The following is a 24,581-nucleotide window of genomic DNA, read 5'->3' as shown; positions in this document are numbered from 1 at the left end:
TGACACCCCCCTCCTTAAAATGAGGGTCCCACCCTCAATTCAAATTATGACCCAACATAATAAACACATAATCCAAATTCCTCAAAACAAACAACAAAAAACAAACAGATACCAGTCCCGGCTCCTAGTAGTAGCCCCGTGTCCCCTAGCTGACTGTCCGTCCTCAAGCTCAGCAGCCCTGGTACCTGGGGAGCAAATTAAGAGGAAAGAAGCGCAGACAGCCCGCAGGGTTCAGCAGAGAGAAAATACAAACTAGGTTAAAGGAGCACGGGACAGAGCATCAGCAATTATATTATCCTTACCCCTAATGTGTCTAATATCCAGGTTGAATGGTTGCAAGAACAAAGCCCAACGCATCAGGCGCTGGTTGGGATTTTGCAAGGACTTCAGAAAAGTAAGTGGGTTGTGGTCCGTGAACACAGTTAAAGGGGTTAAACCAGAACCAACATAGACCTCGAAGTGATGTAAAGCCCAAATGAGACCTAAAGCCTCCTTTTCAATTACAGAATAGTTTTTCTGATACTTCTTAAATTTCTGGGAAAAGAAACTGACTGGACACTCAATATTGTCATCATTTTCCTGGAGAAGCACAGCCCCAGCACCGATTTGACTGGCGTCTACCTGCAATTTGAAAGGTTTCTCAAAATGTGGTGCTACCAACACAGGTGACAAACACAAAATAGCTTTAACTGCATCAAATGCCTCTTGACACTGGGTGGACCAGAGAAATTCAGCCTTGGCCTTCAGCAGATTGGTCAGGGGGGACACTACTACGGAGAAGTTTTTACAAAAAGCACGGTAGTACCCCGTCATTCCCAGGAAGCGCATCAGTTCTTTCTTTGTGGAGGGCTGTGGGAACTGCTTCACAGCCTGAACCTTGGCTTCCACGGGACAGACAACACCCTGACCAACAACCTTGCCTAGGTATGTGACTGTAGCTTTGGCAAACTAACACTTGGCCAAATTGATAGTCAACCTGGCCCACACCAGTCTTTCGAACAGGGCTCGCACTCTACAGACATGCTCCTCCCAGGTGTCTGAGTAGACGACCACGTCGTCCAAGTACACGGCACACCCTTCCAGACCTGAGACCACCCGATTCATCAGCCTCCGGAAAGTGGCTGGAGCATTCCGCAACCCGAAGGGCATCACTGTATAAGAGAACAAACCAGATGGAGTTATAAAGGCAGCAATCTCACAAGCTCTTTTGGTAAGGGGTACTTGCCAATATCCCTTTAAAAGATCAAATTTGCTAACATACTTTGCTGACCCAACTTGATCAATACAGTCCTCCATCCTAGGAAGAGGGTAAAGGTCTGCTTTAGTAACATTGTTAACTTTTCTATAACCAGTGCAAGGTCTGAAAGTGGAATCAGACTTTTTGACCAGAAGACAGGGTGAAGCCCAATTTGAACAACATGGCTCCGCAATACCATTGTCCAACATATACTGCACCTCTGTTTCCAATTGCACCCTCTTCTCCTGAGATACACCATAAAATCTCTGTTTGATAGACATCGGAGATGCTAAGCCTATGTCATGCTCAATTAAGTGGGTTTTCGATAGAGTGTCAGAAAACAAAACAGGGTAGCTTCTAATAAGAGCTACCAATTCATCACGTTTCTTAGGGTCTAAATGATTTACCAAAACCCCAAGGTTTTTCAAAGTCTGGGAGTTTTTCAACCGACCTTGTAAGACCTCATCCGAAACCCTAACTACCTCCTCTTCTCCCCCCTCCACAAAGTTAAAGCCACAAGATGCAGTGACTGTAGCAACAGTCAACGCTGACCTCACCGCTGGAGTGCCTTCCACTTTGCTTAGATCACAGGAGTGATAACATTTTAACAGGTTCACATGGCATCATTTAGAGGACTTCCTATGACCAGGGGTTTCAATAAGATAGTTCAAATCTGACACTTTGCGCAACACAGTGAAAGGACCACAATATTTTGCCTGAAAAGGTGAACTTACAAGAGGCAAAAGAGCAAGTACACGATCACCGGGACTAAACTCATGCAGCTCAGCCTGTCCGTCATATTTCAGTTTCATTTTCTGTTGAGAACATTTTAGTTTTTCTTTCGCCAGTTCACCAGCCCAATACAACTTGAACCTAAAACCATTTACATAGTCAATCAGGTTCCGAGGTGGTTCCTCAGGCAAACAACCATCCTGCAGTACTGCTAAAGGCCCACGCACCTTATGACCAAACACTAAGTCATTTGGGCTAAACCCAGTGCTTTCCTGCACTACTTCACGAGCAGCTAGTAACAGCCAAGGTAACCCCTCCTCCCAATCTGCAGACAGTTCTGTACAGTATGCACGAAGCAAGGATTTTAAAGTTTGATGAAAACGTTCCAAAGCTCCCTGACTCTGAGCATGTTACGCAGTAGACTTACTGTGTTTAACTTTAAGCTGTTTGAGAACCTGAGCAAATAAATGGGAGGTAAAGTTAGATCCCTGATCTGACTGGATGATTTTTGGAATCCCAAATGTTGAAATAAATTGAGTTAACGCTTTCACTACTGATTTTGAAGTTATGGTACGCAAGGGAAAAGCTGCCGGATATCTAGTTGCTTGACACATAACAGTTAATAAGTAGCTATGACCTGACTTGGACCGTGGTCAAGGCCCAACACAATCGATAATAAGATGCTCAAAAGGTTGCCCTACGGCTGGTATTGGATACAAAGGTGCTGGCTTTACAACCTGGTTTGGCTTGCTTGTGCGCTGACATGTATCACAAGTTTTAATAAACTGAGATGCATCCCGCTTTAAATGTGGCCAGAAAAAATTACGGCGTATGCGATCATAAGTTTTACGAACACCCATATGACCTGCCACATCACCATGTGAAGTTCGCAACACTTTATTCCGCAAAGTAGTAGGTACAACTATGTGAAAGACTGGTTCTCCTAGACCCTGATCATAGTGTGGAACCCATTTCCTAACCAACAGCCCATCAAGAAGAAAAGAACACTGAGCACTACTCCTCACCACTGAATCAGGAACAACTTTCTCAAACAGATCATCCAAGGTAGTATCAGCCTTTTGCTCAGCCATCAATGAATCTCTAGAACTAGTCAACTGTTCTGTCTGGAGTTTGACTGACAACTCAAGACTTTCTGGCTTACTCTCAACCTTATTACGAGAAGCAGCGCGGGTAACAGCACAAACTGGAAATATCTCAGGAGATACACAGTCGCGATCTGGAGTTACCCTTGCTGAGGACACTGAAGGTTGCTTCATAAAGATGTTTACTTTTCCATCTGCCCACACCTTACTACCTGCCAAATCATTCCCCAAAATCATGTGGACTCCCTCTACTTGCAACTGGGGTCTAACCCCAACATCTACATCACCCTCTACCAGACCACATTTTAAGGTAACTTCATGTAAAGGAGAAGAGAATGGAACTAAACCCATACCACATACCATTACACATCTGCCAGTATCAGACTCCTTAGAGAATGGCAAAACAGATTCCAGAATATAAGAATCTAAAGCTCCAGTGTCTCTTAAGATCTTGATCGAAACATTTTGGTTTCCATCTTTCAGGGACACTACACCATCTGAAATAAAGGCTGAAAAATCACAGTGGGAAGACTGAGAATCAAACTCAACTAGCGGCTGAAAAAACTCACCCTGGTGGTCAGAGGCTGAAACAGGAGCTGCCATCACAGCAGGTTTAACTTGACCTGACTTCTTTGATTTAAGTAGAGGACAATCTTTCTTCCAATGTCCTTCAACTAAACAGTAGCGACAGGTATTAGCATTCACCAGTGCTTTAAGTCCTCCAGACCCAAACTTCTGTTGAGGCCTCTGGAAAGAAGCTCCAGAAAAATTTGACCTACTATTCCTGGAAGTAAAGTTATTTTTATGGTACATGTCACTGTTTGACTCAAAATGGCTTTTATGTGTTAGCCTGTACTCATCTGCAAGGACTGCTGCATCACTTGGAGACTTAACTTTACGTTCATTCATGCATGTAGCAACCTGATCAGACACAGAATTTTTAAACTGTTCTAACACAATCAAATTAGACAGATCCTCAAAAGTACTAACTTCTGAAGATGTACACCAACGATTAAATGCAGAAGTCAAATCACAAACAAACTCAGAATAGGTTTGTGAATCCAGCTTTTTCCTGTAACGAAAACGTTGACGATATGCCTCCGGCACAAGTTCGTAAACCTTCAGAACTGCTGATTTAACTTTAGCATATACTTTACTGTCAGCTACACTCAGTGCTGCAAAAGCCTCACTTGCTTTACCTATAAGTACACATTGCAACAACATAGTCATGTCCAAATCAGACCAAGCTCTAGCTTCCGCAATACGCTCAAATAAAGTAAAGTATGTATCTGGATCTGACTCATCAAATTTAGGCAACAAATGAAGATTCTGTGAAACATCAAACTGTGGTAATTCTTCTGGCTCTCTTGGCTTGCTCTCTCTCTCCCTGCTCCTCCAGGTATGAGCCTGTTTCGTTTGTTCCTTGGTTGGTTTATTTAGTTTCCACTCAGTCATACACCTTACATTATGACATTTCCACACCTCATTCCTTTTTCTTTGTGTAAAGTTAATAGTCTTGTTTTATAATAAAGAACTTTTTGAATTGGCCTATACCGGTTGTTGATGTCCTCTCATTTTTGCCACAGGCTATGAGCCGGCCTGTGACAAGCCTCACGTGCTTTCAGGAGACCTCATCAGGATAAAACATGCTGCTCCTTAGGCCACTGATCAGGAGGCCTCATCAGGATACAACATGCTGCTCCTTAGGCCACTGATCAGGAGACCTCATCAGGATAAAACATGCTGCTCCTTAGGCCACTGATCAGGAGACCTCATCAGGATAAAACATGCTGCTCCTTAGGCCACTGATCAGGAGGCCTCATCAGGATACAACATGCTGCTCATTCACTGCTCTCTCTCACCAGGAAATTCTTCACTCCATTATCAAGACAAATAAAGACCTAAAGCACCATCATAACCAAATGCCTGTAGCTCTGTACTGTAACAATATTATGAAGAGGAAGAAGAGAGCTCTGTAGCTCTGTACTGTAACAATATTATGAAGAGGAAGAGAGCTCTGTAGCTCTGTACTGTAACAATATTATGAAGAGGAAGAAGAGAGCTCTGTAGCTCTGTACTGTAACAATATTATGAAGAGGAAGAGAGCTCTGTACTGTAACAATATTATGAAAATTCTTTACCTTCAAAAAAGTCTGCCATGAAAAGACTTGCCTGGCGGCGTTGGATCGCTGTATTCTGGTGGACATTTCTGCAGGCGGCAGCTGGGATGGAGCTGGAGACATTTCTGCGGGCTGCAGCTGGGAATTTAGCTGGAGAATTGTTGTTCCCTTATTTTTCTTTTGTTTGCTTAAAAAAAACAGCCGTTGCAATATTCATAAAGTGATGATCGTTCCATGACCACACGCTACACACACACACACACACACAGCGGTGCTGTTAATACTGGAGGGCTTCAGGGAAAAAATATGGTACTAGAAGCCTTATGGTGCTCTTTCATTGTTTCATTAGTCACACACACACACCACACACACACACTTCACGCTGTCTAAACGTCAGTTTAATTTTCACGTTTTCCAGTCTTCATAGGACATTAATTCATCAATCTGTATGCAGAACGGCCCCTTATAACTTCAATTCAACCTGTAATTATTCCTACCTGGGGGTACGTCCCAAATGGAACCCTATTCCCTTTTTTAGTGCACTACTATTGAAAAGAATTGCACTATGTAGGGAATAGGGTGCAATTTAGGATGTAGACTTCTTGGAGTCATATGGTTGGTGATTGGCTTCAGGTATCCTGCTGGAAGGCTTCTGCAAATTAGCCCACACACACACACAGAGTGAGAGAGAGAGAGGCCCATTGCCCTGATTGCTCACATCTGGTCATTAAAGTTGTATGTGTTTTCTGCCAGAGAAGTGGTGCTGCAATCACAAGATGGACAGAGGAAGAAGTGGCACCACCTGCATAGCAAACTACAATCTGATTGATCCCTGGGTTAATTACTGGGCTCTGATTGGCTCTATAGGGGTTATTAATAGTACTTTGTTATAGGCTGCTGTACAGGTGTTGGATCTTAATTTGACCAGTATTGTTCACAGCAAAATAATCCTGCAGCAACAGGATTTGAACACTGACACTTTTCCACCGATGTAATGTTGTTTGATCGGTAGTTAGGCTATTATCTGGCCAAAATCAGGGCCACATGAAACGTGCAGTACTGTTAATATAACCGTGTGGGTTTTCAGTGAATTTATGTAAATCACGAAGCTCATCTGCAGGAAAATTATGAGCGATCAAAGTAAGATCCTGCATGTGTAGTGACACCCTGAGTCCAAACAGAGGACAGCAAAGGGAGAGTCAACAGGCACTAATGATCGATCAGGAAATGGATCCTTATTTATGAATTTTTTTATTCTTCTTTTTTTTCACCCCTTTTTCCCCCCAATTTCGTGGTATCCAATTGGTAGTAGTTACAGTCTTGTCTCATCGCTGCAACTCCCGTACGGTGAAGGTCGAGAGCCATGCGTCCTCCGAAACACAACCCAACCAAGCCGCACTGCTTCTTGACACAATGCCCATCCAACCCGGATGCCAGCCGCACCAATGTGTCAGAGGAAACACCGTACACCTGGCGACCGTGTCAGCATGCACTGCGCCCGGCCCGCCACAGGAGTCGCTAGTGCGCGATGAGAGAGGTAGCCTGATGGTGTTAGTGGATTGTAGTCGAGGTAGCCTGATGGTGTTAGAGTGGATTGTAGTAGAGGTAGCCTGATAGTGTTAGAGTGGATTGTAGTAGAGGTAGCCTGATAGTGGTAGAGTAGATTGTAGTAGAAGTAGCCTGATAGTGTTAGAGTGGATTGTAGTAGAGGTAGCCTGATAGTATTGGATTGTAGTAGAGGTAGTCTGATAGTGTTAGACTGGATTGTGGTAGAGGTAGCCTGATAGTGGTAGAGTGCATTGTAGTAGAGGTAGTCTGATAATGGTAGAGTGCATTGTAGTAGAGGTAGCCTGATAGTGTTAGAGTGGATTGTAGTAGAGGTAGCCTGATGCTAGTGTTAAAGTGGATTGGGAAACCATATACATCCATAATGGACTGGATCAACTAGGGCCTGCAGTCATTCCCTCCCAGAGCTTCAGGGGCTGCATGCATTGGATTCAGCCAAGCCACTGATGAATTGGAGAGAGAAATCACTTGAGTGTGTATGTGTACAGTATGTACGTGTAGTTTATCATTCAACCCCCTCTCCTCTACCTCTCCTCTGAGGACTCATGGACTTGCATTAGTCATTAACTCTCTGCTCCAACATGAATAGATGTCCTGTAATGCTAAGTAGTCGCTGCGTTGCTCGTCATATTCCATGCCTTGGCAAAGTCAAGTGATTTCTCTGTCTCTCGCATGCACGCGCACAGACACACTGGACACACACTGGACACACACTGTACACACACACAGACACATACACACCACCATATGTTAATGATGTATGTACATCTCTGGCTTCCTGGGTGCCCTCGTTTCCTTCATTCATTAATCCTGAGTGAATAAATACCTTAAATCATTGTATAATCTAGTACCTTTGTAGACCGGAGTTACAGTATAGACTACCCATTATTATACCATAGTAAGTAGATCATTATTACACTGTAGTAAGTACATATATACTGCATGATAATAATAGTCATGTATAATCTAGTATATTTGTGGCCTTACAGAACGTATTGACCATAATGTTACAATGCACACTGTTAAAATAAAGGTGCTTAGCAGTTTGAACCCGTCTATGGATTTCACATGACTGGGAATACAGATATACATGTCTTGGTCACAGATACCTTTAAAAAAAGGTAGGAGTGTGGATCAGAAAACCAGTGAGTATCCGGTGTGACCACCATTTGCCTCATACAGCGCGACACATCTCCTGTCGTACCCGTCGATCCAGAGCATCCCAAACATGCTCAATGGGTGAGATGTCTGCTAAGTGTGAAGGCCATGTAGTTCCCACTATGTAGGGAACTGGGAAATGTTCAAATTCCAGGAATTGTGTGCAGATCCTTGCGACATGGGCTGTGCATTATCATGCTGAATCGAAGTGATGGCGGGGAAGAATGGCACAACTGGCCTCAGGATATTGTCACGGTATGTCTGTGCATTCAAATTGCCATCGTTAAAATGCAATTGTGTACGTTGTCCGTAGCTTATGCCTGCCCATACCATTACCCGACCGCCACCATGGGGCACTCTGTTCACAACGTTGACATCAGAGAACCTGTGATCTTTTATTTCAGCTCATGAAACATGGGACCAACACTTTACCTGTTGCATTTATATTTTTGTTCAGTGTAGATCGGTGATATAAATGTTATGTTCAGATCAGATTACCATGATTTGGTTAAGGGCAAGAAGGACAACTGTTTGATGCATGGCTGCATGTATATAACAAACACAGATTAAATGGAAAATACTCATTGATACAGGTACAGCATGCTCCTTCTGACACGACATTCAATATAAACTGCTCTTCGTTCTCTGTTGACAAATCATTTTTATATCAACACAGAGACACAGCACTTTATATCACTTTAGTGTTGTGGAATAACCTATTTCTGGACACATTATTCAAATCTCACAGTATGCGTCTCAAATAGCACCCTATTCACAACGTAGTGCACTATTTTAGACCAAGAACCACAGGGCTTTTCAAAAGTAGTCCACTATGTAGGGAATAGGGTGCCATTGGGTTCTGGTAAAAGTAGTCCACTATGTAGGGAATAGGGTGCCATTGGGCTCTTGTAAAAGTAGTGCATTATGTAGGGAATAGGGTGCCATTGGGCTCTTGTAAAAGTAGTGCATTATGTAATGGTAGGGTGCAATTGGGCTCTGGTAAAAGTAGTCCACTATGTAGGGAATAGGGTGCCATTAGGACGCGGCCCCAGTGTGTGGAGGGAGGTAGGAGAGGCTGCCTTCTATTTATTATGCTTTTCTTCTGGAGTTTAGACTGATCTACTGCACTGGATACACATGTTACATCACACACACACACACACACACACACACACACACACACACACTTCCTCGTTTAAGGTGTTTATTTAGTAATGGCTAATGGCAGTACATCTTAACAGTCTCAGTGGTTGTACAGCTCACATGTTAACAATGTCAATGGTTGTAATGGCAGTATAGTTTAACAGTATCAGAGGTTGTAATGGCAGTACATCTTAACAGTCTCAGTGGTTGTAATGGCAGTACAGCTTAACAGTCTCAGTGGTTGTACAGCTCACATGTTAACAATGTCAATGGTTGTAATGGCAGTACATCTTAACAGTCTCAATGGTTGTAATGGCAGAACAGCTTAACAGTCTCAGTGGTTGTAATGGCAGTACAGTTTAACAGTCTCAGTGGTTGTAATAGCAGTACAGCTTAAGAGTCTCAGTGGTTGTAATGGCAGTACAGCTTAACAGTCTCAGTGGTTGTAATGGCAGTACAGCTTAATAGTCTCAGTGGTTGTAATGGCAGTACAGCTTAACAGTCTCAATGGTTGTAATGGCAGTACATCTTAACAGTCTCAGTGGTTGTAATGGCAGTACAGCTTAACAGTCTCAGTGGTTGTACAGCTCACATGTTAACAATGTCAATGGTTGTAATGGCAGTACATCTTAACAGTCTCAGAGGTTGTAATGGCAGTACATCTTAACAGTCTCAGAGGTTGTAATGGCAGTACAGCTTAACAGTCTCAGTGGTTGTAATGGCAGTACAGTTTAACAGTCTCAGTGGTTGTAATGGCAGTACAGTTTAACAGTCTCAGTGGTTGTAATGGCAGTACAGCTTAACAGTCTCAGTGGTTGTAATGGCAGTACAGTTTAACAGTCTCAGTGGTTGTAATGGCAGTACAGCTTAACAGTCTCAGTGGTTGTAATGGCAGTACAGTTTAACAGTCTCAGTGGTTGTAATGGCAGTACATCTTAACAGTCTCAGAGGTTGTAATGGCAGTACATCTTAACAGTCTCAGAGGTTGTAATGGCAGTACAGTTTAACAGTCTCAATGATTGTAATGGCAGTACATCTTAACAGTCTCAGTGGTTGTACAGCTCACATGTTAACAATGTCAGTGGTTGTACAGTCCACATGTTAACTGGGGTGTTATTTTTAGGGCCCATTATGCTGTTTGTTCATTCACTGGTACCTGCCAATACCTCTAGCTAAGTAGTAGTTCCCTCTTTTGACAGAGGATGAAGGAGAAACCATAATGCATTTCATTTTACCCTCATTTTCCATTGATGCCAGACTGACCGCAAACAACCCATTACTCTCCCTTATGTTGTGCTAGTTAAAAGAGCTATGAAAATTACAGAGCTGCTCTCAAATGGCACCCTATTCCCTACATAGTGCACTAGTTTTGACAGGGCTTGTGTCCAGGCTCTCTCTTTATGGAATGGCAGCAGAGTGTTTTTGCAATACAGAGACTATGTCCTACAAGCCCTATAGGCCCTGGTCAGAAGTAGTGCGCTATGTACAGATGGAGGGTCTTAATTTGACCAGGATTCTCACAGCAAAATAATCCTGCAACAACTGGATTTGAACGTTTAGTCCATAATGTTGCTTGATCGGTGGTTAGGCTAGTACTTGGCCAAAAGTAGGCTACGTAAAAGGTGTAATACTGTTAATATAATCGTGGGTTTTCAGTGAATTTATGTAAATGTATGTAAATCAAGATCCTGCATCTGTAAGGAATAGGGTGCCATTTGGGACACAATCACAGTGTATTTGGAACCAACAGACAGCTACACTAGCTCCATTACTGAGCCCTCTCTCTCCTCTCAGCCTCCTCTTAGTCGCCTCTCTCCAAGTCTGCATCATTTTCATGCTTAAATGGATTTATTGTGAATACCGCATATTCTTATGAGATCTCCCTTCCCTTGCTGTCCCTCTTTCTTCCTCTTGCTCTCTCTTCTGGTGTTTATTTATCTCTCTCTTTCCATGTCCTCCTCCTGCCCCTCTCTCTCCTTTGTTTGTCTCAACCCTCTCTCTTTCTTTCTCCTCTCTCTTTTCTCTCTTTCTCTCTCTCTCCCCCTCTCTCGTTCTCCTGACCTCTCTTTCTCATCCCTCTCCCTCCCTCCCTCCCTCCCTCCCTCCCTCCCTCCCTCCCTCCCTCCCTCCCTCTCTCTCCACAGATATAGGCTGCCTGTCGGTAGGAGTGGAGGGTCATGTATGATTGAAATAGCAGTAGATAACGGAACAGTGAAACGTCAGGAGGAATCCTTGTTCCAGCCCGTGTCAGAGGTAAGGCCAGTTATCTGACTCAAGAGCTTCATGGCACCCTTTTTCCTATATAGTGCCCTCTATGGACCCTGGTCAAAACTAGTGCACTATATAGGGAATAGAGGGCCATTTGGGACTCAGCCCCAGTTATCTCAGCCGAGTCAAATCAAATCAAGCTGTATTTGATGAGTCCCCTCATATGCAGCCATACATTGTCTAGGTTTGGCATTTGGACTGAGGGAATATTGCCTATGATCATGTCACATATCGTGATTATACTGTATCACAAGCAGAGGACTCAATCAAACATGCAGTGTGTTGTGTGTGGGGGGGGGGGTGCAACAGCAGTGATGTATACAGATACATACTGACAATTAGTTAATACATGGAAAGCATAACATGCACTATACAAACATGAAGAACATCTGCTCTTTCCATGACATAGACTGACCAGGTGAATCCAGGTGAAAGCTATGATCCCTTATTGATGTCACTTGTTAAATCCACTTCAATCAAATCAAATCAAATCAAATTTATTTATATAGCCCTTCGTACATCAGCTGAAATCTCAAAGTGCTGTACAGAAACCCAGCCTAAAACCCCAAACAGCAAGCAATGCATGTGAAAGAAGCACGGTGGCTGGGAAAAACTCCCTAGGAAAAACTCCTGAGAAAGGCCAAAAACCTAGGAAGAAACCTAGAGAGGAACCAGGCTATGAGGGGTGGCCAGTCCTCTTCTGGCTGTGCCGGGTGGATATTATAACAGAACAAGGTCAAGATGTTAAAATGTTCGTAAATGACCAGCATGGTCAAATAATAATAATCATAGTAATTGTTGAGGGTGCAACAAGCACGTCCGGTGAACAGGTCAGGGTTCCGTAGCCGCAGGCAGAACAGTTGAAACTGGAGCAGCAGCATGGCCAGGTGGACTGGGGACAGCAAGGAGTCATCATGCCAGGTAGTCCTGAGGCATGGTCCTAGGGCTCAGGTCCTCCGAGAGAAAGAAAGAAAGAGAGAAAGAGAGAGAGAATTAGAGAGAGCATATTTACATTCACACAGGACACCGGATAAGACAAGAGAATACTCCAGATGTAACAGACTGACCCTAGCCCCCCGACACATAAACTACTGCAGCATAAATACTGGAGGCTGAGACAGGAGGGATCAGAAGACACTGTGGCCCCATCCGATGATACCCCCGGACAGGGCCAAACAGGCAGGATATAACCCCACCCACTTTGCCAAAGCACAGCCCCCACACCACTAGAGGGATATCTACAACCACCAACTTACCGTCCGAAGACAAGGCCGAGTATAGCCCACAAAGATGTCCGCCACGGCACAACCCAAGGGGGGGGCGCCAACCCAGACAGGAAGACCACGTCAGTGGCTCAACCTACTCAAGTGACGCACCCCTCCCATGGACGGCATGGAAGAACACCAGTAAGTCAGTGACTCAGCCCCTGTAAAAGGGTTAGAGGCAGAGAATCCCAGTGGGAAGAGGGGAACCGACAGGGCAGAGACAGCAAGGGCGGTTCGTTGCTCCAGCCTTTCCGTTCACCTTCACACTCCTGGGCCAGACTATACTTAATCATAGGACCTACTGAAGAGATAAGTCTTCAGTAAAGACTTAAAGGTTAAGACTGAGTCTGCGTCTCTCACATGGGTAGGCAGACCATTCCATAAAAATGGAGCTCTATAGGAGAAAGCCCTACCTCCAGCCGTTTGCTTAGAAATTCTAGGGACAATTAGGAGGCCTGCGTCTTGTGACCGTAGCGTACGTGTAGGTATGTACGGCAGGACCAAATCGGAAAGATAGGTAGGAGCAAGCCCATGTAATGCTTTGTAGGTTAGCAGTAAAACCTTGAAATCAGCCCTTGCCTTAACAGGAAGCCAGTGTAGGGAGGCTAGCACCGGAGTAATATGATCAAATTTTTTGGTTCTAGTCAGGATTCTAGCAGCCGTATTTAGCACTAACTGAAGTTTGTTTAGTGCTTTATCCGGGTAGCCGGAAAGTAGAGCATTGCAGTAGTCGAGCCTAGAAGTAACAAAAGCATGGATTAATTTTTCTGCGTCATTTTTTTGACAGAAAGTTTCTGATTTTTGCAATGTTACGTAGATGGAAAAAAGCTGTCCTTGAAGCAGTCTTGATATGTTCTTCAAAAGAGAGATCAGGGTCCAGAGTAACGCCGAGGTCCTTCACAGTTTTATTTGAGACGACTGTACAACCATCCAGATTAATTGTCAGATTCAACAGAAGATCTCTTTGTTTCTTGGGACCTAGGACAAGCATCTCTGTTTTGTCCGAGTTTAAAAGTAGAAAATTTGCAGCCATCCACTTCCTTATGTCTGAAACACAGGCTTCTAGCGAGGGCAATTTTGGGGCTTCACCATGTTTCATTGAAATGTACAGCTGTGTGTCGTCCGCATAGCAGTGAAATTTAACATTATGTTTTCGAATGACATCCCCAAGAGGTAAAATATATAGTGAAAACAATAGTGGTCCTAGAACGGAACCTTGAGGAACACCGAAATGTACAATTGATTTGTCAGAGGACGAACCATTCACAGAGACAAACTGATATCTTTCCGACAGATAAGATCTAAACCAGGCCAGAACTTGTCCATGTAGACCAATTTGGGTTTCCAATCTCTCCAAAAGAATGTGGTGATCGATGGTATCAAAGGCGGCACTAAGATCTAGGAGCATGAGGACAGATGCAGAGCCTCGGTCTGACGTCATTAAAAGGTCATTTACCACCTTCACAAGTGCAGTCTCAGTGCTATGATGGGGTCTAAAACCAGACTGAAGCGTTTCGTATACATTGTTTGTCTTCAGGAAGGCAGTGAGTTGCTGCGCAACAACTTTTTCTAAAATTTTTGAGAGGAATGGAAGATTCGATATAGGCCGATAGTTTTTTATAATTTCTGGGTCAAGATTCGGCTTTTTCAAGAGAGGCTTTATTACTGCCACTTTTAGTGAGCTTGGTACACATCCGGTGGATAGAGAGCCGTTTATTATGTTCAACATAGGAGGGCCAAGCACAGGAAGCAGCTCTTTCAGTAGTTTAGTTGGAATAGGGTCCAGTATGCAGCTTGAGGGTTTGGAGGCCATGATTATTTTCATCATTATGTCAAGAGATATAGTACTAAAACACTTTAGTATCTCCCTTGATCCTAGGTCCTGGCAGAGTTGTGCAGACTCTGGACAATGAAGCCCTGGAGGAATACCCAGATTTAAAGAGGAGTCCGTAATTTGCTTTCTAATGATCATGATCTTTTCCTCAAAGAAGTTCATAAATTTATTACTGCTGAAGTGAAAGCCATCCTCCATTTGCGAATGCTGCTTTTTAGTTAGCTTTGCGACAGTGTCAAAAAGAAATTTCGGATTGTTCTTATTTTCCTCAATTAAGTTGGAAAAATAGGATGATCGTGCAGCAGTGAGGGCTCTTCGATACTGCGCGGTACTGTCTTTCCAAGCTAGTCGGAAGACTTCCAGTTTAGTGTGGCGCCATTTCCGTTCCAATTTTCTGGAAGCTTGCTTCAGAGCTCGTGTATTTTCTGTATACCAGGGAGCTAGTTTCTTATGACAGATGTTTTTAATTTTTAGGGGTGCAACTGCATCTAGGGTATTGCGCAAGGTTGAATTGAGTTCCTCGGTTAGGTGGTTAACTGATTCTTGTCCTCTGACGTCCTTGGGTAGGCAGAGGGAGTCTGGAAGGGCATCAAGGAATCTTTGGGTTGTCTGAGAATTTATAGCACGACTTTTAATCTTCCTTGGTTGGGGTCTGAGCAGATTATTTGTTGCAATTGTAAACGCAATAAAATGGTGGTCCGATAATCCAGGATTATGAGGAAAAACATTAAGATCCACAACATTTATTCCATGGGACAAAACTAGGTCCAGAGTATGACTGTGGCAGTGAGTAGGTCCAGAGACATGTTGGACAAAACCCACTGAGTCGATGATGGCTCCGAAAGCCTTTTGGAGTGGGTCTGTGGACTTTTCCGTGTGAATGTTAAAACCTGTTGAGGCCACGGGTTAGCAATGAACCCTGAAACGGGATTGCTAGCAAGGCTGGAAATTCAAAACATCAAAAATCTAATAATTTCAATTTCTCAAACAATCAACTATTTTACACCATTTAAAAGATAAACATCTCCTTAATCTAACCACATTGTCCGATTTTCAAAGAGGCTTTACGGCAAAAGCATAAAGTTAGATTATGTTAGGACAGTACATAGCCACAAAAGTACAAACATCCATTTTCAATTCAAGGTCAGGCGTCACCAAAAGCAGAAACCAGCTAAAATTATGCACCAACCTTTGACAATCTCCATCAGATGACACTCCTAGGACATTATGTTATACAATACATGCATTTTTTGTTCCATCAAGTTCATATTTATATCCAAAAACTGCATTTTACAGTAGCTGTGAAATTCTGATTTTTTTCTTCTCTGAAATGCTTCCGGTGAACAACGTTACAATTTTCAAAATTACTATTCGAAAACATTGGTAAATTATAATATTGTCATACAAATAATTATAGTTTAACATTTCGTAAATGATACTGTCTTGCCAGATTTCAAAATAACTTTACTGGGAAATCACAAGTTGCAATAAACCAGGTGCTGTGCTAAGAACAATAAGCTAGCCTAATTAGCTTAGCATCATCTTGTATTCATGTAATATCAATAATACTATTGTCAATAATCCATTACCTTTGATTATCTTCATCCATTGGCAGTTCCAGGAATTCCAGGTCCACAACAAATGTGGTTTCTTTTGACAAAGTTCATAATTGATGTCCAAAGAACTCCAAGTTGTTCCATGTTGTTAGCGCTTCGGTGGCTACTAAAAAGTAGCGCGGGGGGGGTGTGTGAAGTCACGGCAAAAAGTTAAAAAAGTTACAAAAATAATCTATTTATGTTTGTTCAAACATGTCAAACGTTGTTTAGCATCAATCTTTAGAGCCATTTTTAACGTGAAACATCAGTAATGTTTCAACCCGACCTCACCTGTGTCTAGAAAAACGTTTTTGAAAAATGTCCCGTGTCTCATGATTGCGCAGGTGCAGGCCATAATGGAAGTGACGACATCCCACGGACGTCAACTTCAATGCATTCTTATTTGCTCCCTGTTAATCATGGAAGCTTCAAACAACTTTATAAAGATCGCTGACATCTAGTGGAATCCGTAGGAGTTGCGAACTGAATCCTTTCTCACTATGGTATCTAATAAACAATGACACTAAATAGTACAGCCACAAAATTCTCATTTTTTTAAATCTATTTTTCTCAGGTTTTTGCCTGCAATATGAGTTTTGTTATACTTACAGACACCATTCAAACTGTTTTAGAAAATTCAGAGTGTTTTCTATCCGAATGTGTTAATAAAATGCATATCCTAGCTTCTGAGTTGGTGTAGGAGGCAGTTAAAAATGGGCACGTATTTTTTTCAAAATTTTCAATACTGCCACCGTGGCCCGTAGAGGTTATTAAAGTCACCAAAAATTAGAATATTATCTGCTATGACTACAAGATCCGATAGGAATTCAGGGAACTCAGTAAGGAACACTGCATATGGCCCAGGAGGCCTGTAAACAGTAGCTATAAAAAGTGATTGAGTAGGCTGCATAGATTTCATGACTAGAAGCTCAAAAGACGAAAACGTCATTGTTTTTTTTTTGTAAATTGAAATTTGCTATCGTAAATGTTAGCAACACCTCCGCCTTTGCCGGATGCACGGGGAGTTTGGTCACTAGTGTAACCAGGGGGTGAGGCCTCATTTAACACAGTAAATTCATCAGGCTTAAGCCATGTTTCAGTCAGGCCAATCACATCAAGATTATGATCAGTGATTAGTTCATTGACTATAACTGCCTTGGAAGTGAGGGATCTAACATTAAGTAACCCAATTTTGAGATGTGAAGTATCACAATCTCTTTCAATAATGGCAGGAATGGAGGAGGTCTTTATACTAGTAAGATTACTGAAGCGAACACCGCCATTTTTAATTTTGCCCAACCAAGATCGAGGCACAGACACGGTCTCAATGGGGAAAGCTGAGCTGACTACGCTAACTGTGCTAGTGGCAGACTCCACTAAGCCTGTTGCCTGGCCTGCACCCTATTTCATTGTGGAGCTAGAGGAGTTAGAGCCCTGTCTATGTTCGTAGATAAGATGAGAGCACCCCTCCAGCTAGGATGGAGTCCGTCACTCCTCAGCAGGCCAGGCTTGGTCCTGTTTGTGGGTGAATCCCAGAAAGAGGGCCAGTTATCTACAAATTCTATCTTTTGGGAGGGGCAGAAAACAGTTTTCATCCAGCGATTGAGTTGTGAGACTCTGCTGTAGAGCTCATCACTCCCCCTAACTGGGAGGGGGCCAGAGACAATTAATCGATGCCGACACATCTTTCTAGCTGATTTACATGCTGAAGCTATGTTGCGCTTGGTGACCTCTGACTGTTTCATCCTAACATCGTTGGTGCCGACGTGGATAACAATATCTCTATACTCTCTACACTCGCCAGTTTTAGCTTTAGCCAGCACCGTCTTTAGATTAGCCTTAACGTCGGTAGCCCTGCCCCCTGGTAAACAGTGTATGATCGCTGGATGATTAGTTTTAAGTCTAATACTGCGGGTAATGGAGTCGCCAATGACTAGGGTTTTCAATTTGTCAGAGCTAATGGTGGGAGCCGTCGGCGTCTCAGACCCCACAACGGGAGGAGCAGAGACCAGAGAAGTCTCGGCCTCCGACTCCGACTCGCTTAATGGGGAGAACCGGTTGAAAGTTTCTGTCGGCTGAATAAGCGACACCGGTTGAGCATTCCTACAGCGTTTCCCTCCAGAAGCCATGAGAAAGATGTCCGGCTGCGGGGACCGTGCTAGGGGGTTTATACTAACGTTACTATCTGTACTTGCTGGTGGCACAGACGCTGTTTCATCCTTTCCTACACTGAAATGACCCTTGCCTAACGATTGCGTCTGAAGCTGGGCTTGCAGCACAGCTATCCTTGCCGTAAGGCGATCGTTCTCCTGTATATTATGAGTACAACGACTGCAATTAGAAGGCATCATGTTAATGTTACTTAGCTTCGGCTGTTTGAAGTCCTGACGAACCATGTCCAGATAAAACCTCCGGGGTAGGAAAGTTGAAGGAAAAAAAAAAAGTTGAGTGAGGGAAAAAGTAAAAATATACGGTAATGAAAAAGTAAAAACCGTCAGGTAGCAAAGTAATAACGGCAACAAAAACGCACAGCAGCGTAAACAAGTCTGCAAGTTGTGACCGGAAGCAGCTCTGATTGCAACAGCTGTGTAGATGAAGGGGAGGAGACAGGTTAAAGAAGGATTTTTAAGCCTTGAGACAATTGAGACATGAATTGTGTATGTGTACCATTCAGAGGATGAATGGACAAGACAAAATATTGAAGTGTCTTTCAACAGGGTATGGTAGTAGTAGTCAGGTGCACCGGTTTCTGTCAAGAACTGCAAAGCTGCTGGGTTTTTCATGTGTATCAAGAATGTTTTGGGGGGGGGTACAACTAAATATTAAGAAGGTGTTTTTAATGTTTGTACACTCAGTGTACATATCTATCTAACTGAAAATACCTCAGGTTATAACTCTGAAGCCTAGCATGTCTAGTATGGATGATTTCAAACAAACTTGAGTTGCAATATTATTTTTCTGGCAAAACAATTATAGCTCACTTGTTATAGATGCATTATGCAGAAAGTGCTCCACCATTTCCTGGTTTGCTAAAATGTAAATAGTTCACCTAATTTGAGTTTATGTAACGAAACAAGCAAGTATAGTGTAGAGAATCATTGTACTAAACCGCTTTGAAATATCTTTTCCATAACCAAAAATATTGTATTTTCAGCTGTTTTGAAGCTGGTGTAAAAAAATGAAAGTAAAAGATGCAAAAACTAAACTTAAGACCGGGATGCATAGAAATAGCGCACATAGAACAGATCTATCTTGCTTTCAATGAGAATGACATATCTATGAATTTGGTCGGGTTGCCCAGAAAATGTACTTTTTGCAGCTTTAAATTGACCGTTAAGGGGGATAAGTTGTCGGTTCACTGGATTTACATCCAGAAAACACCTGATTTGCATCCTAAATGGCACCCTATTCTCGATATAATGTACTACTTCCCATAGGGCTCTGGTCAAAAGTAGTGCACTAAGAGTAGTGCACTAAAAGTAGTGCACTATGTAGGAAATAGGGTTCCTTTAGGGACGTAGGCATACTTGACCTTACCTGAAGATTTGTATTGTTGATTACCATAGCAGGTCTTGTCTACACTGACTATACCAAACATTAGGAACACCTTCCTAATATGGAGTTGCCCCCCCCCCCCCCCCTTTTGCCCTCAGAACAGCCTCAATTCGTCAGAGCATGGAATCTACACGGTATCAAAAGCGTTCCACAGGGATGCTGGCCCATGTTGGCTAGATGTTGTTTGACTGGTGGACCATTCTTGATACACACGGGAAACTGTTGAGTGTGAAAAACCCAGCAGCGTTGCAGTTCTTGACACAAACCGGTGCACCTGGCACCTACTACCATACCCCGTTCAAAGGCACTTAAATATTTTGTCTTGCCCATTCACCTTCTGAATAGCACACTTACACAATCCATGTCTCAATTGTCTCAAGGCTTAAAAATCATTATTTAACCTGTCTCCTCCCCTTCATCTACACTGATTGAAGTGGATTTAACAAGTGACATAAATAAGGGATCATAGCTTTCACCTGGATTCACCTGGTCAGTCTATGTTTTGTACAGTCAGTGTATATCATAACTGATTAAAGAAAACTAAATATCTGTAGTAATTTACATAGAACTGTTATGTAATGAACTATACAGTGAACCACATGGACTGTATATAGAAGACTAAACAGGCATTGCTGATAACTAGTGTGTGTGTGTGTGTGTGTGTGTGTGTGTGTGTGTGTGTGTGTGTGTGTGTGTGTGTGTGTGTGTGCGTGCGCGCCCACCTGTCTCCCTACTACCTACCTACCTGCCTTTGAACGTGTGCATACATTTGTCTTTGTGACATCCTTCCAGGTAGCGTTGGGGCCTATATTCCTGGGGGACGTCCCCTCCCATAGGGACCAGCCTGCCAGCACCAGGGAGGTGAGGGGTTTTGTAGGCTGTATCAGGGAGTTGCAGGTCAACAATAAGGACATCTACATAGCAGGAGAGGCACTGGGAGGGAGGAACATCCACAACTGTGACACACCTGTCTGTCAGCACCTGCCCTGCCGCAATGGAGGCACCTGTGTCAGGTAGGATATGACCATGTGGATATTTCAGTAGTCTTTAAAACAATATTAGTGTTTTGAAATACTGTCTTTGAGAGCTAAAAGTAAAATACTGAATTATCCAGCTCTATTTAATGTCACCTAATGGTCTTAAAAAACATAAATCTTCCTACATTGATTAGTAGTAATGGACTCTTAATGAAGGTCCAGGTACATCAAGACTAATGGCAATGTGAGAGGCTAGAGGGCCGGCCGTATCGCATTGTATTGATTCATAGCATTCATACTATCAGCCATGTTTCAGCCCACTATCTTAACAGTCATACCATTAATACTATCAGGCATGTTTCAGCCCACTATCTTAACAGTCATACCATTAATACTATCAGGCATGTTTCAGTCCACTATCTTAACAGTAATACCATCAGGCATGTTTCAGTCCACTATCTTAACAGTAATACTATCAGGCATGTTTCAGTCCACTATCTTAACAGTCATAGCATTCATACTATCAGGCATGTTTCAGTCCACTATCTTATTTTATTTCACCTTTATTTAACCAGGTAAGCTAGTTGAGAACAAGTTCTCATTTACAACTGCGACCTGGCCAAGATAAAGCAAAGCAGTGCGACAGAAACAACAACACAGAGTTACATGGAATAAACAAGCATACAGTCAATAACACAATAGAAAAAAAGGAAAGTCTATATACAGTGTGTGCAAATGGCATGAGGAGGTATGGCAATAAATAGGCCATAGTAGCAAAGTAATTACAATTTAGCAGATTAACACTGGAGTGATAGATGAGCAGATGATGATGACCAGATGATGGTGATACTGGTGTGCAAAAGAGCAGCAAAGTAAATAAAAACAATATGGGGATGAGGTAGGTAGATTGGGTGGGCTATTTACAGATAGACTATGTACAGCTGCAGCGATCGGTTAGCTGCTTAGATAGCTGATGCTTAAAGTTAGTGAGGGAAATGTAAATCTCCAGCTTCAGCGATTTTTGAAATTCGTTCCAGTCACTTTCAGCAGAGAACTGGAAGGAAAGGCGGCCAAAGGCTTTCGGGATGATCAGTGAGATATACCAGCTGGAACGTGTGCTACGGGTGGGTGTTGTTATTGTGACCAGTGAGCTGAGATAAGGCAGAGCTTTACCTAGCATAGACTTATAGATGACCTGGAGCCAGTGGGTCTGGCGACGAATATGTAGCGAGGGCCAGCCGACTAGAGCATACAGGTCGCAGTGGTGGGTGGTATATGGGGCTTTGGTAACAAAACGGATGGCACTGTGATAGACTGCATCCAATTTGCTGAGTAGAGTATTGGAAGCTATTTTGTAGATGACATCGCCGAAGTCGAGGATCGGTAGGATAGTCAGTTTTACTAGGGTAAGTTTGGCGGCGAGAGTGAAAGAGGCTTTGTTGCGAAATAGAAAGCCGATTCTAGATTTGATTTCGGATTGGAGATGTTTCATATGAGTCTGGAAGGAGAGTTTACAGTCTAGCCAGACACCTAGGTATTTGTAGTTGTCCACGTATTCTAGGTCAAACAATCATACCATTAATACTATCTGCCATGTTTCAGTCCACTATCTTAAGAGTCTTTGATCAGGATCCTAGCCTGGTAATTCAGTAAATAGCTAAGGTTACATTGAGTCTCTACCCTCTACACGCGGACAATGTTAATCAATTTTTCAAATATATTTTTGCTAATTGCACACTTGACACAAATGAACAAATCAGGTTAATAATATTTGGTGATCAGATCATCAAGGCTGCCGTACGCAAAGCTCTACCGTCAGTCAGCGTTGTTAATTATGACTGTGAATTATTTTCCATCACGGTGCCAAACCCTCTTGAACCCCATAGCTGGTGTAGGGTTATAGAGAGTTCACAGAGCAATCTTCATTCAGTCAATTGACCCGGGTGGCTCTGGCATAATACCAGATGGTTAAAGTATTGGCTGTGGGCATAATGGCTGGTGATTTGATTGCTTCCTGTCTTAATGTCATCGTTCTGTCTTCTACAGCCTGTCTACATTTGCATATTACTGAGATCTATTGATAGAATTGTGTTTTTTGTCATAAATGTCTACTGCTCAGTGTCTTTGAGATTCTACTTGTAATAAAAAGCGCTATATATAACATACATATATATAAATATATATTCTTATAGAATTTGAAAACATACAATCTACCTGCAGTGAATTATTATTATTAAGACTGAACATTGCACATTGTCTGTAGTTTATAAAAGAAACAACTCAAGGTCCTAGGAATAATCATTAGGCCCAATTCTCAATGAGGAAGAAACAAAAACTATGTATATGTCCCAAATGGCACCCTATTCCCTACAAATGGCACCCTATATCCTACAAATGGCACCCTATATCTTACAAATGGCACCCTATACGCTACAAATGGCACCCTATACCCTATAAATGGCACCCTATTCCCTACAAATGGTACCTTATTCCCTACAAATGGCACCCTATTCCCTACAAATGGCACCCTATGCCCATAGGTCTTTGGTCCAAAGTAGTGCACTATAAAGGGAAAAGGGTACCATTTGGAACTCAGACCTATAATCTGATAATGCTGCAGCCTATAGTGATGATGTACAACATTCCCCTAAGGATACTTGAGGAAAAAAATGACTCATTAAAGAGTTGGTTGCAGAGATGTCTTTGAATTCTGGAGGACATATACTTTCAAAAGAATTGCAGGAGTTGAATTATAGATAAATTGGCTTCTGTTTTAATAAGTTACTGTATGGGTATGTTCATTCTGTTTGTTGTGTTTTGTAATGTCCTATATTCAAGGCATCCACACAAAAGATAAGGGACTTCGAAAACATCCTTGAGGAACCTTATTGTAAAGTGTTACCTTCTTTAATAAAGCATCAGAAGAAGTCTTGTTAAAACTCTGCTTTGCTGTTGCCTGGCTGGCTGGCTGGTGGCTGGCTGGTGCCTGACTGGCTGGCTGTTGCCTGGCTGGCTGGTGGCTGGCTGGTGCCTGGCTGGCTGGCTGTTGCCTGGCTGGCTGGTGGCTGGCTGGTGGCTGGCTGGTGCCTGACTGGCTGGCTGTTGCCTGGCCGGCTGGTGGCTGGCTGGTGCCTGACTGGCTGGTGGCTGGGTGGAATGGCTACCAGATGTAGGGAAGGTGTGGATAGATAAGGGGATGTGGTAGGGTTGACACACACTTTAGTTCTTAATGGCTGTAATCAGAGGCTTGATTACATTAAATATGGCTGGTAACAAAAGGGTTTTCCCATTTTTACCTTCACGCAATCATTTGATTACAAAGTGTGTTTATGTTTAGTGATTGTTGTGAATATGTAAATCACATACACACATATCATATTATCTGTGTGTGAACATACACACATGCACGTACACAAACACACCGTTCCACACACACAAACACACCGTTCCACACACACAAACACACCGTTCCACACACACAAACACACCGTTCCACACACACAAACACCCTGTTTCACACACACAAACACACCGTTCCACACACACAAACACACTGTTCACACACACAAACACACCTTTCCACACACACAAACACATCGTTCCACACACACAAACACATCTTTACACACACACAAACACATCGTTCCACACACAGAAATACATCGTTCCACACACACAAACACACCGTTCCACACATAAAGGACTTCTTGTAGTCTCCTCTACCATTGAAGGACAATAACGTTACAGGAACCTCACAAACAAACACACTGCTATTCATTATTAAAGGCTCCATATTTAATCTTTTGAGTAGCAGATTAACTACTGAATAATGGATTGGCCTGCACATGATATCTCTGTCAGATCAGCTCTCAGTAATCAAGTTGTGTGGTGCCCAATGTCATAAACTGAGTATACCAAACATTAAAAACACCTTCCTAATATTGAGTTGCACCCCCCTACTGGGATGCTGACCCTTGTTGACTCTGATGCTTCCCACAGTTGTATCAAGTTGGCTGGATGTCCTTTGG

General features: G+C 42.8%; 1 protein-coding gene across 1 annotated transcript in view; it reads left to right on the top strand.

Annotated features, from left to right (window-relative positions):
* Positions 1–24,581, top strand: part of LOC115153627 (protein eyes shut homolog) — a 234,015-nt gene that overhangs the window by 140,581 nt on the left and 68,853 nt on the right. The window contains exons 11-12 of the mRNA XM_029699264.1: positions 11,204–11,312; positions 20,369–20,589. Of these exons, the coding sequence (XP_029555124.1) occupies positions 11,204–11,312; positions 20,369–20,589 (330 nt within the window). The remainder of the gene's footprint in view (positions 1–11,203; positions 11,313–20,368; positions 20,590–24,581) is intronic.

The sequence above is a fragment of the Salmo trutta genome, chromosome 18, assembly GCF_901001165.1.
Source record: "Salmo trutta chromosome 18, fSalTru1.1, whole genome shotgun sequence".
Lineage (NCBI taxonomy): Eukaryota > Metazoa > Chordata > Actinopteri > Salmoniformes > Salmonidae > Salmo > Salmo trutta.
Note: the sequence above shows the minus strand (reverse complement) of the source record. Positions and strands in the feature narration are given on the sequence as shown.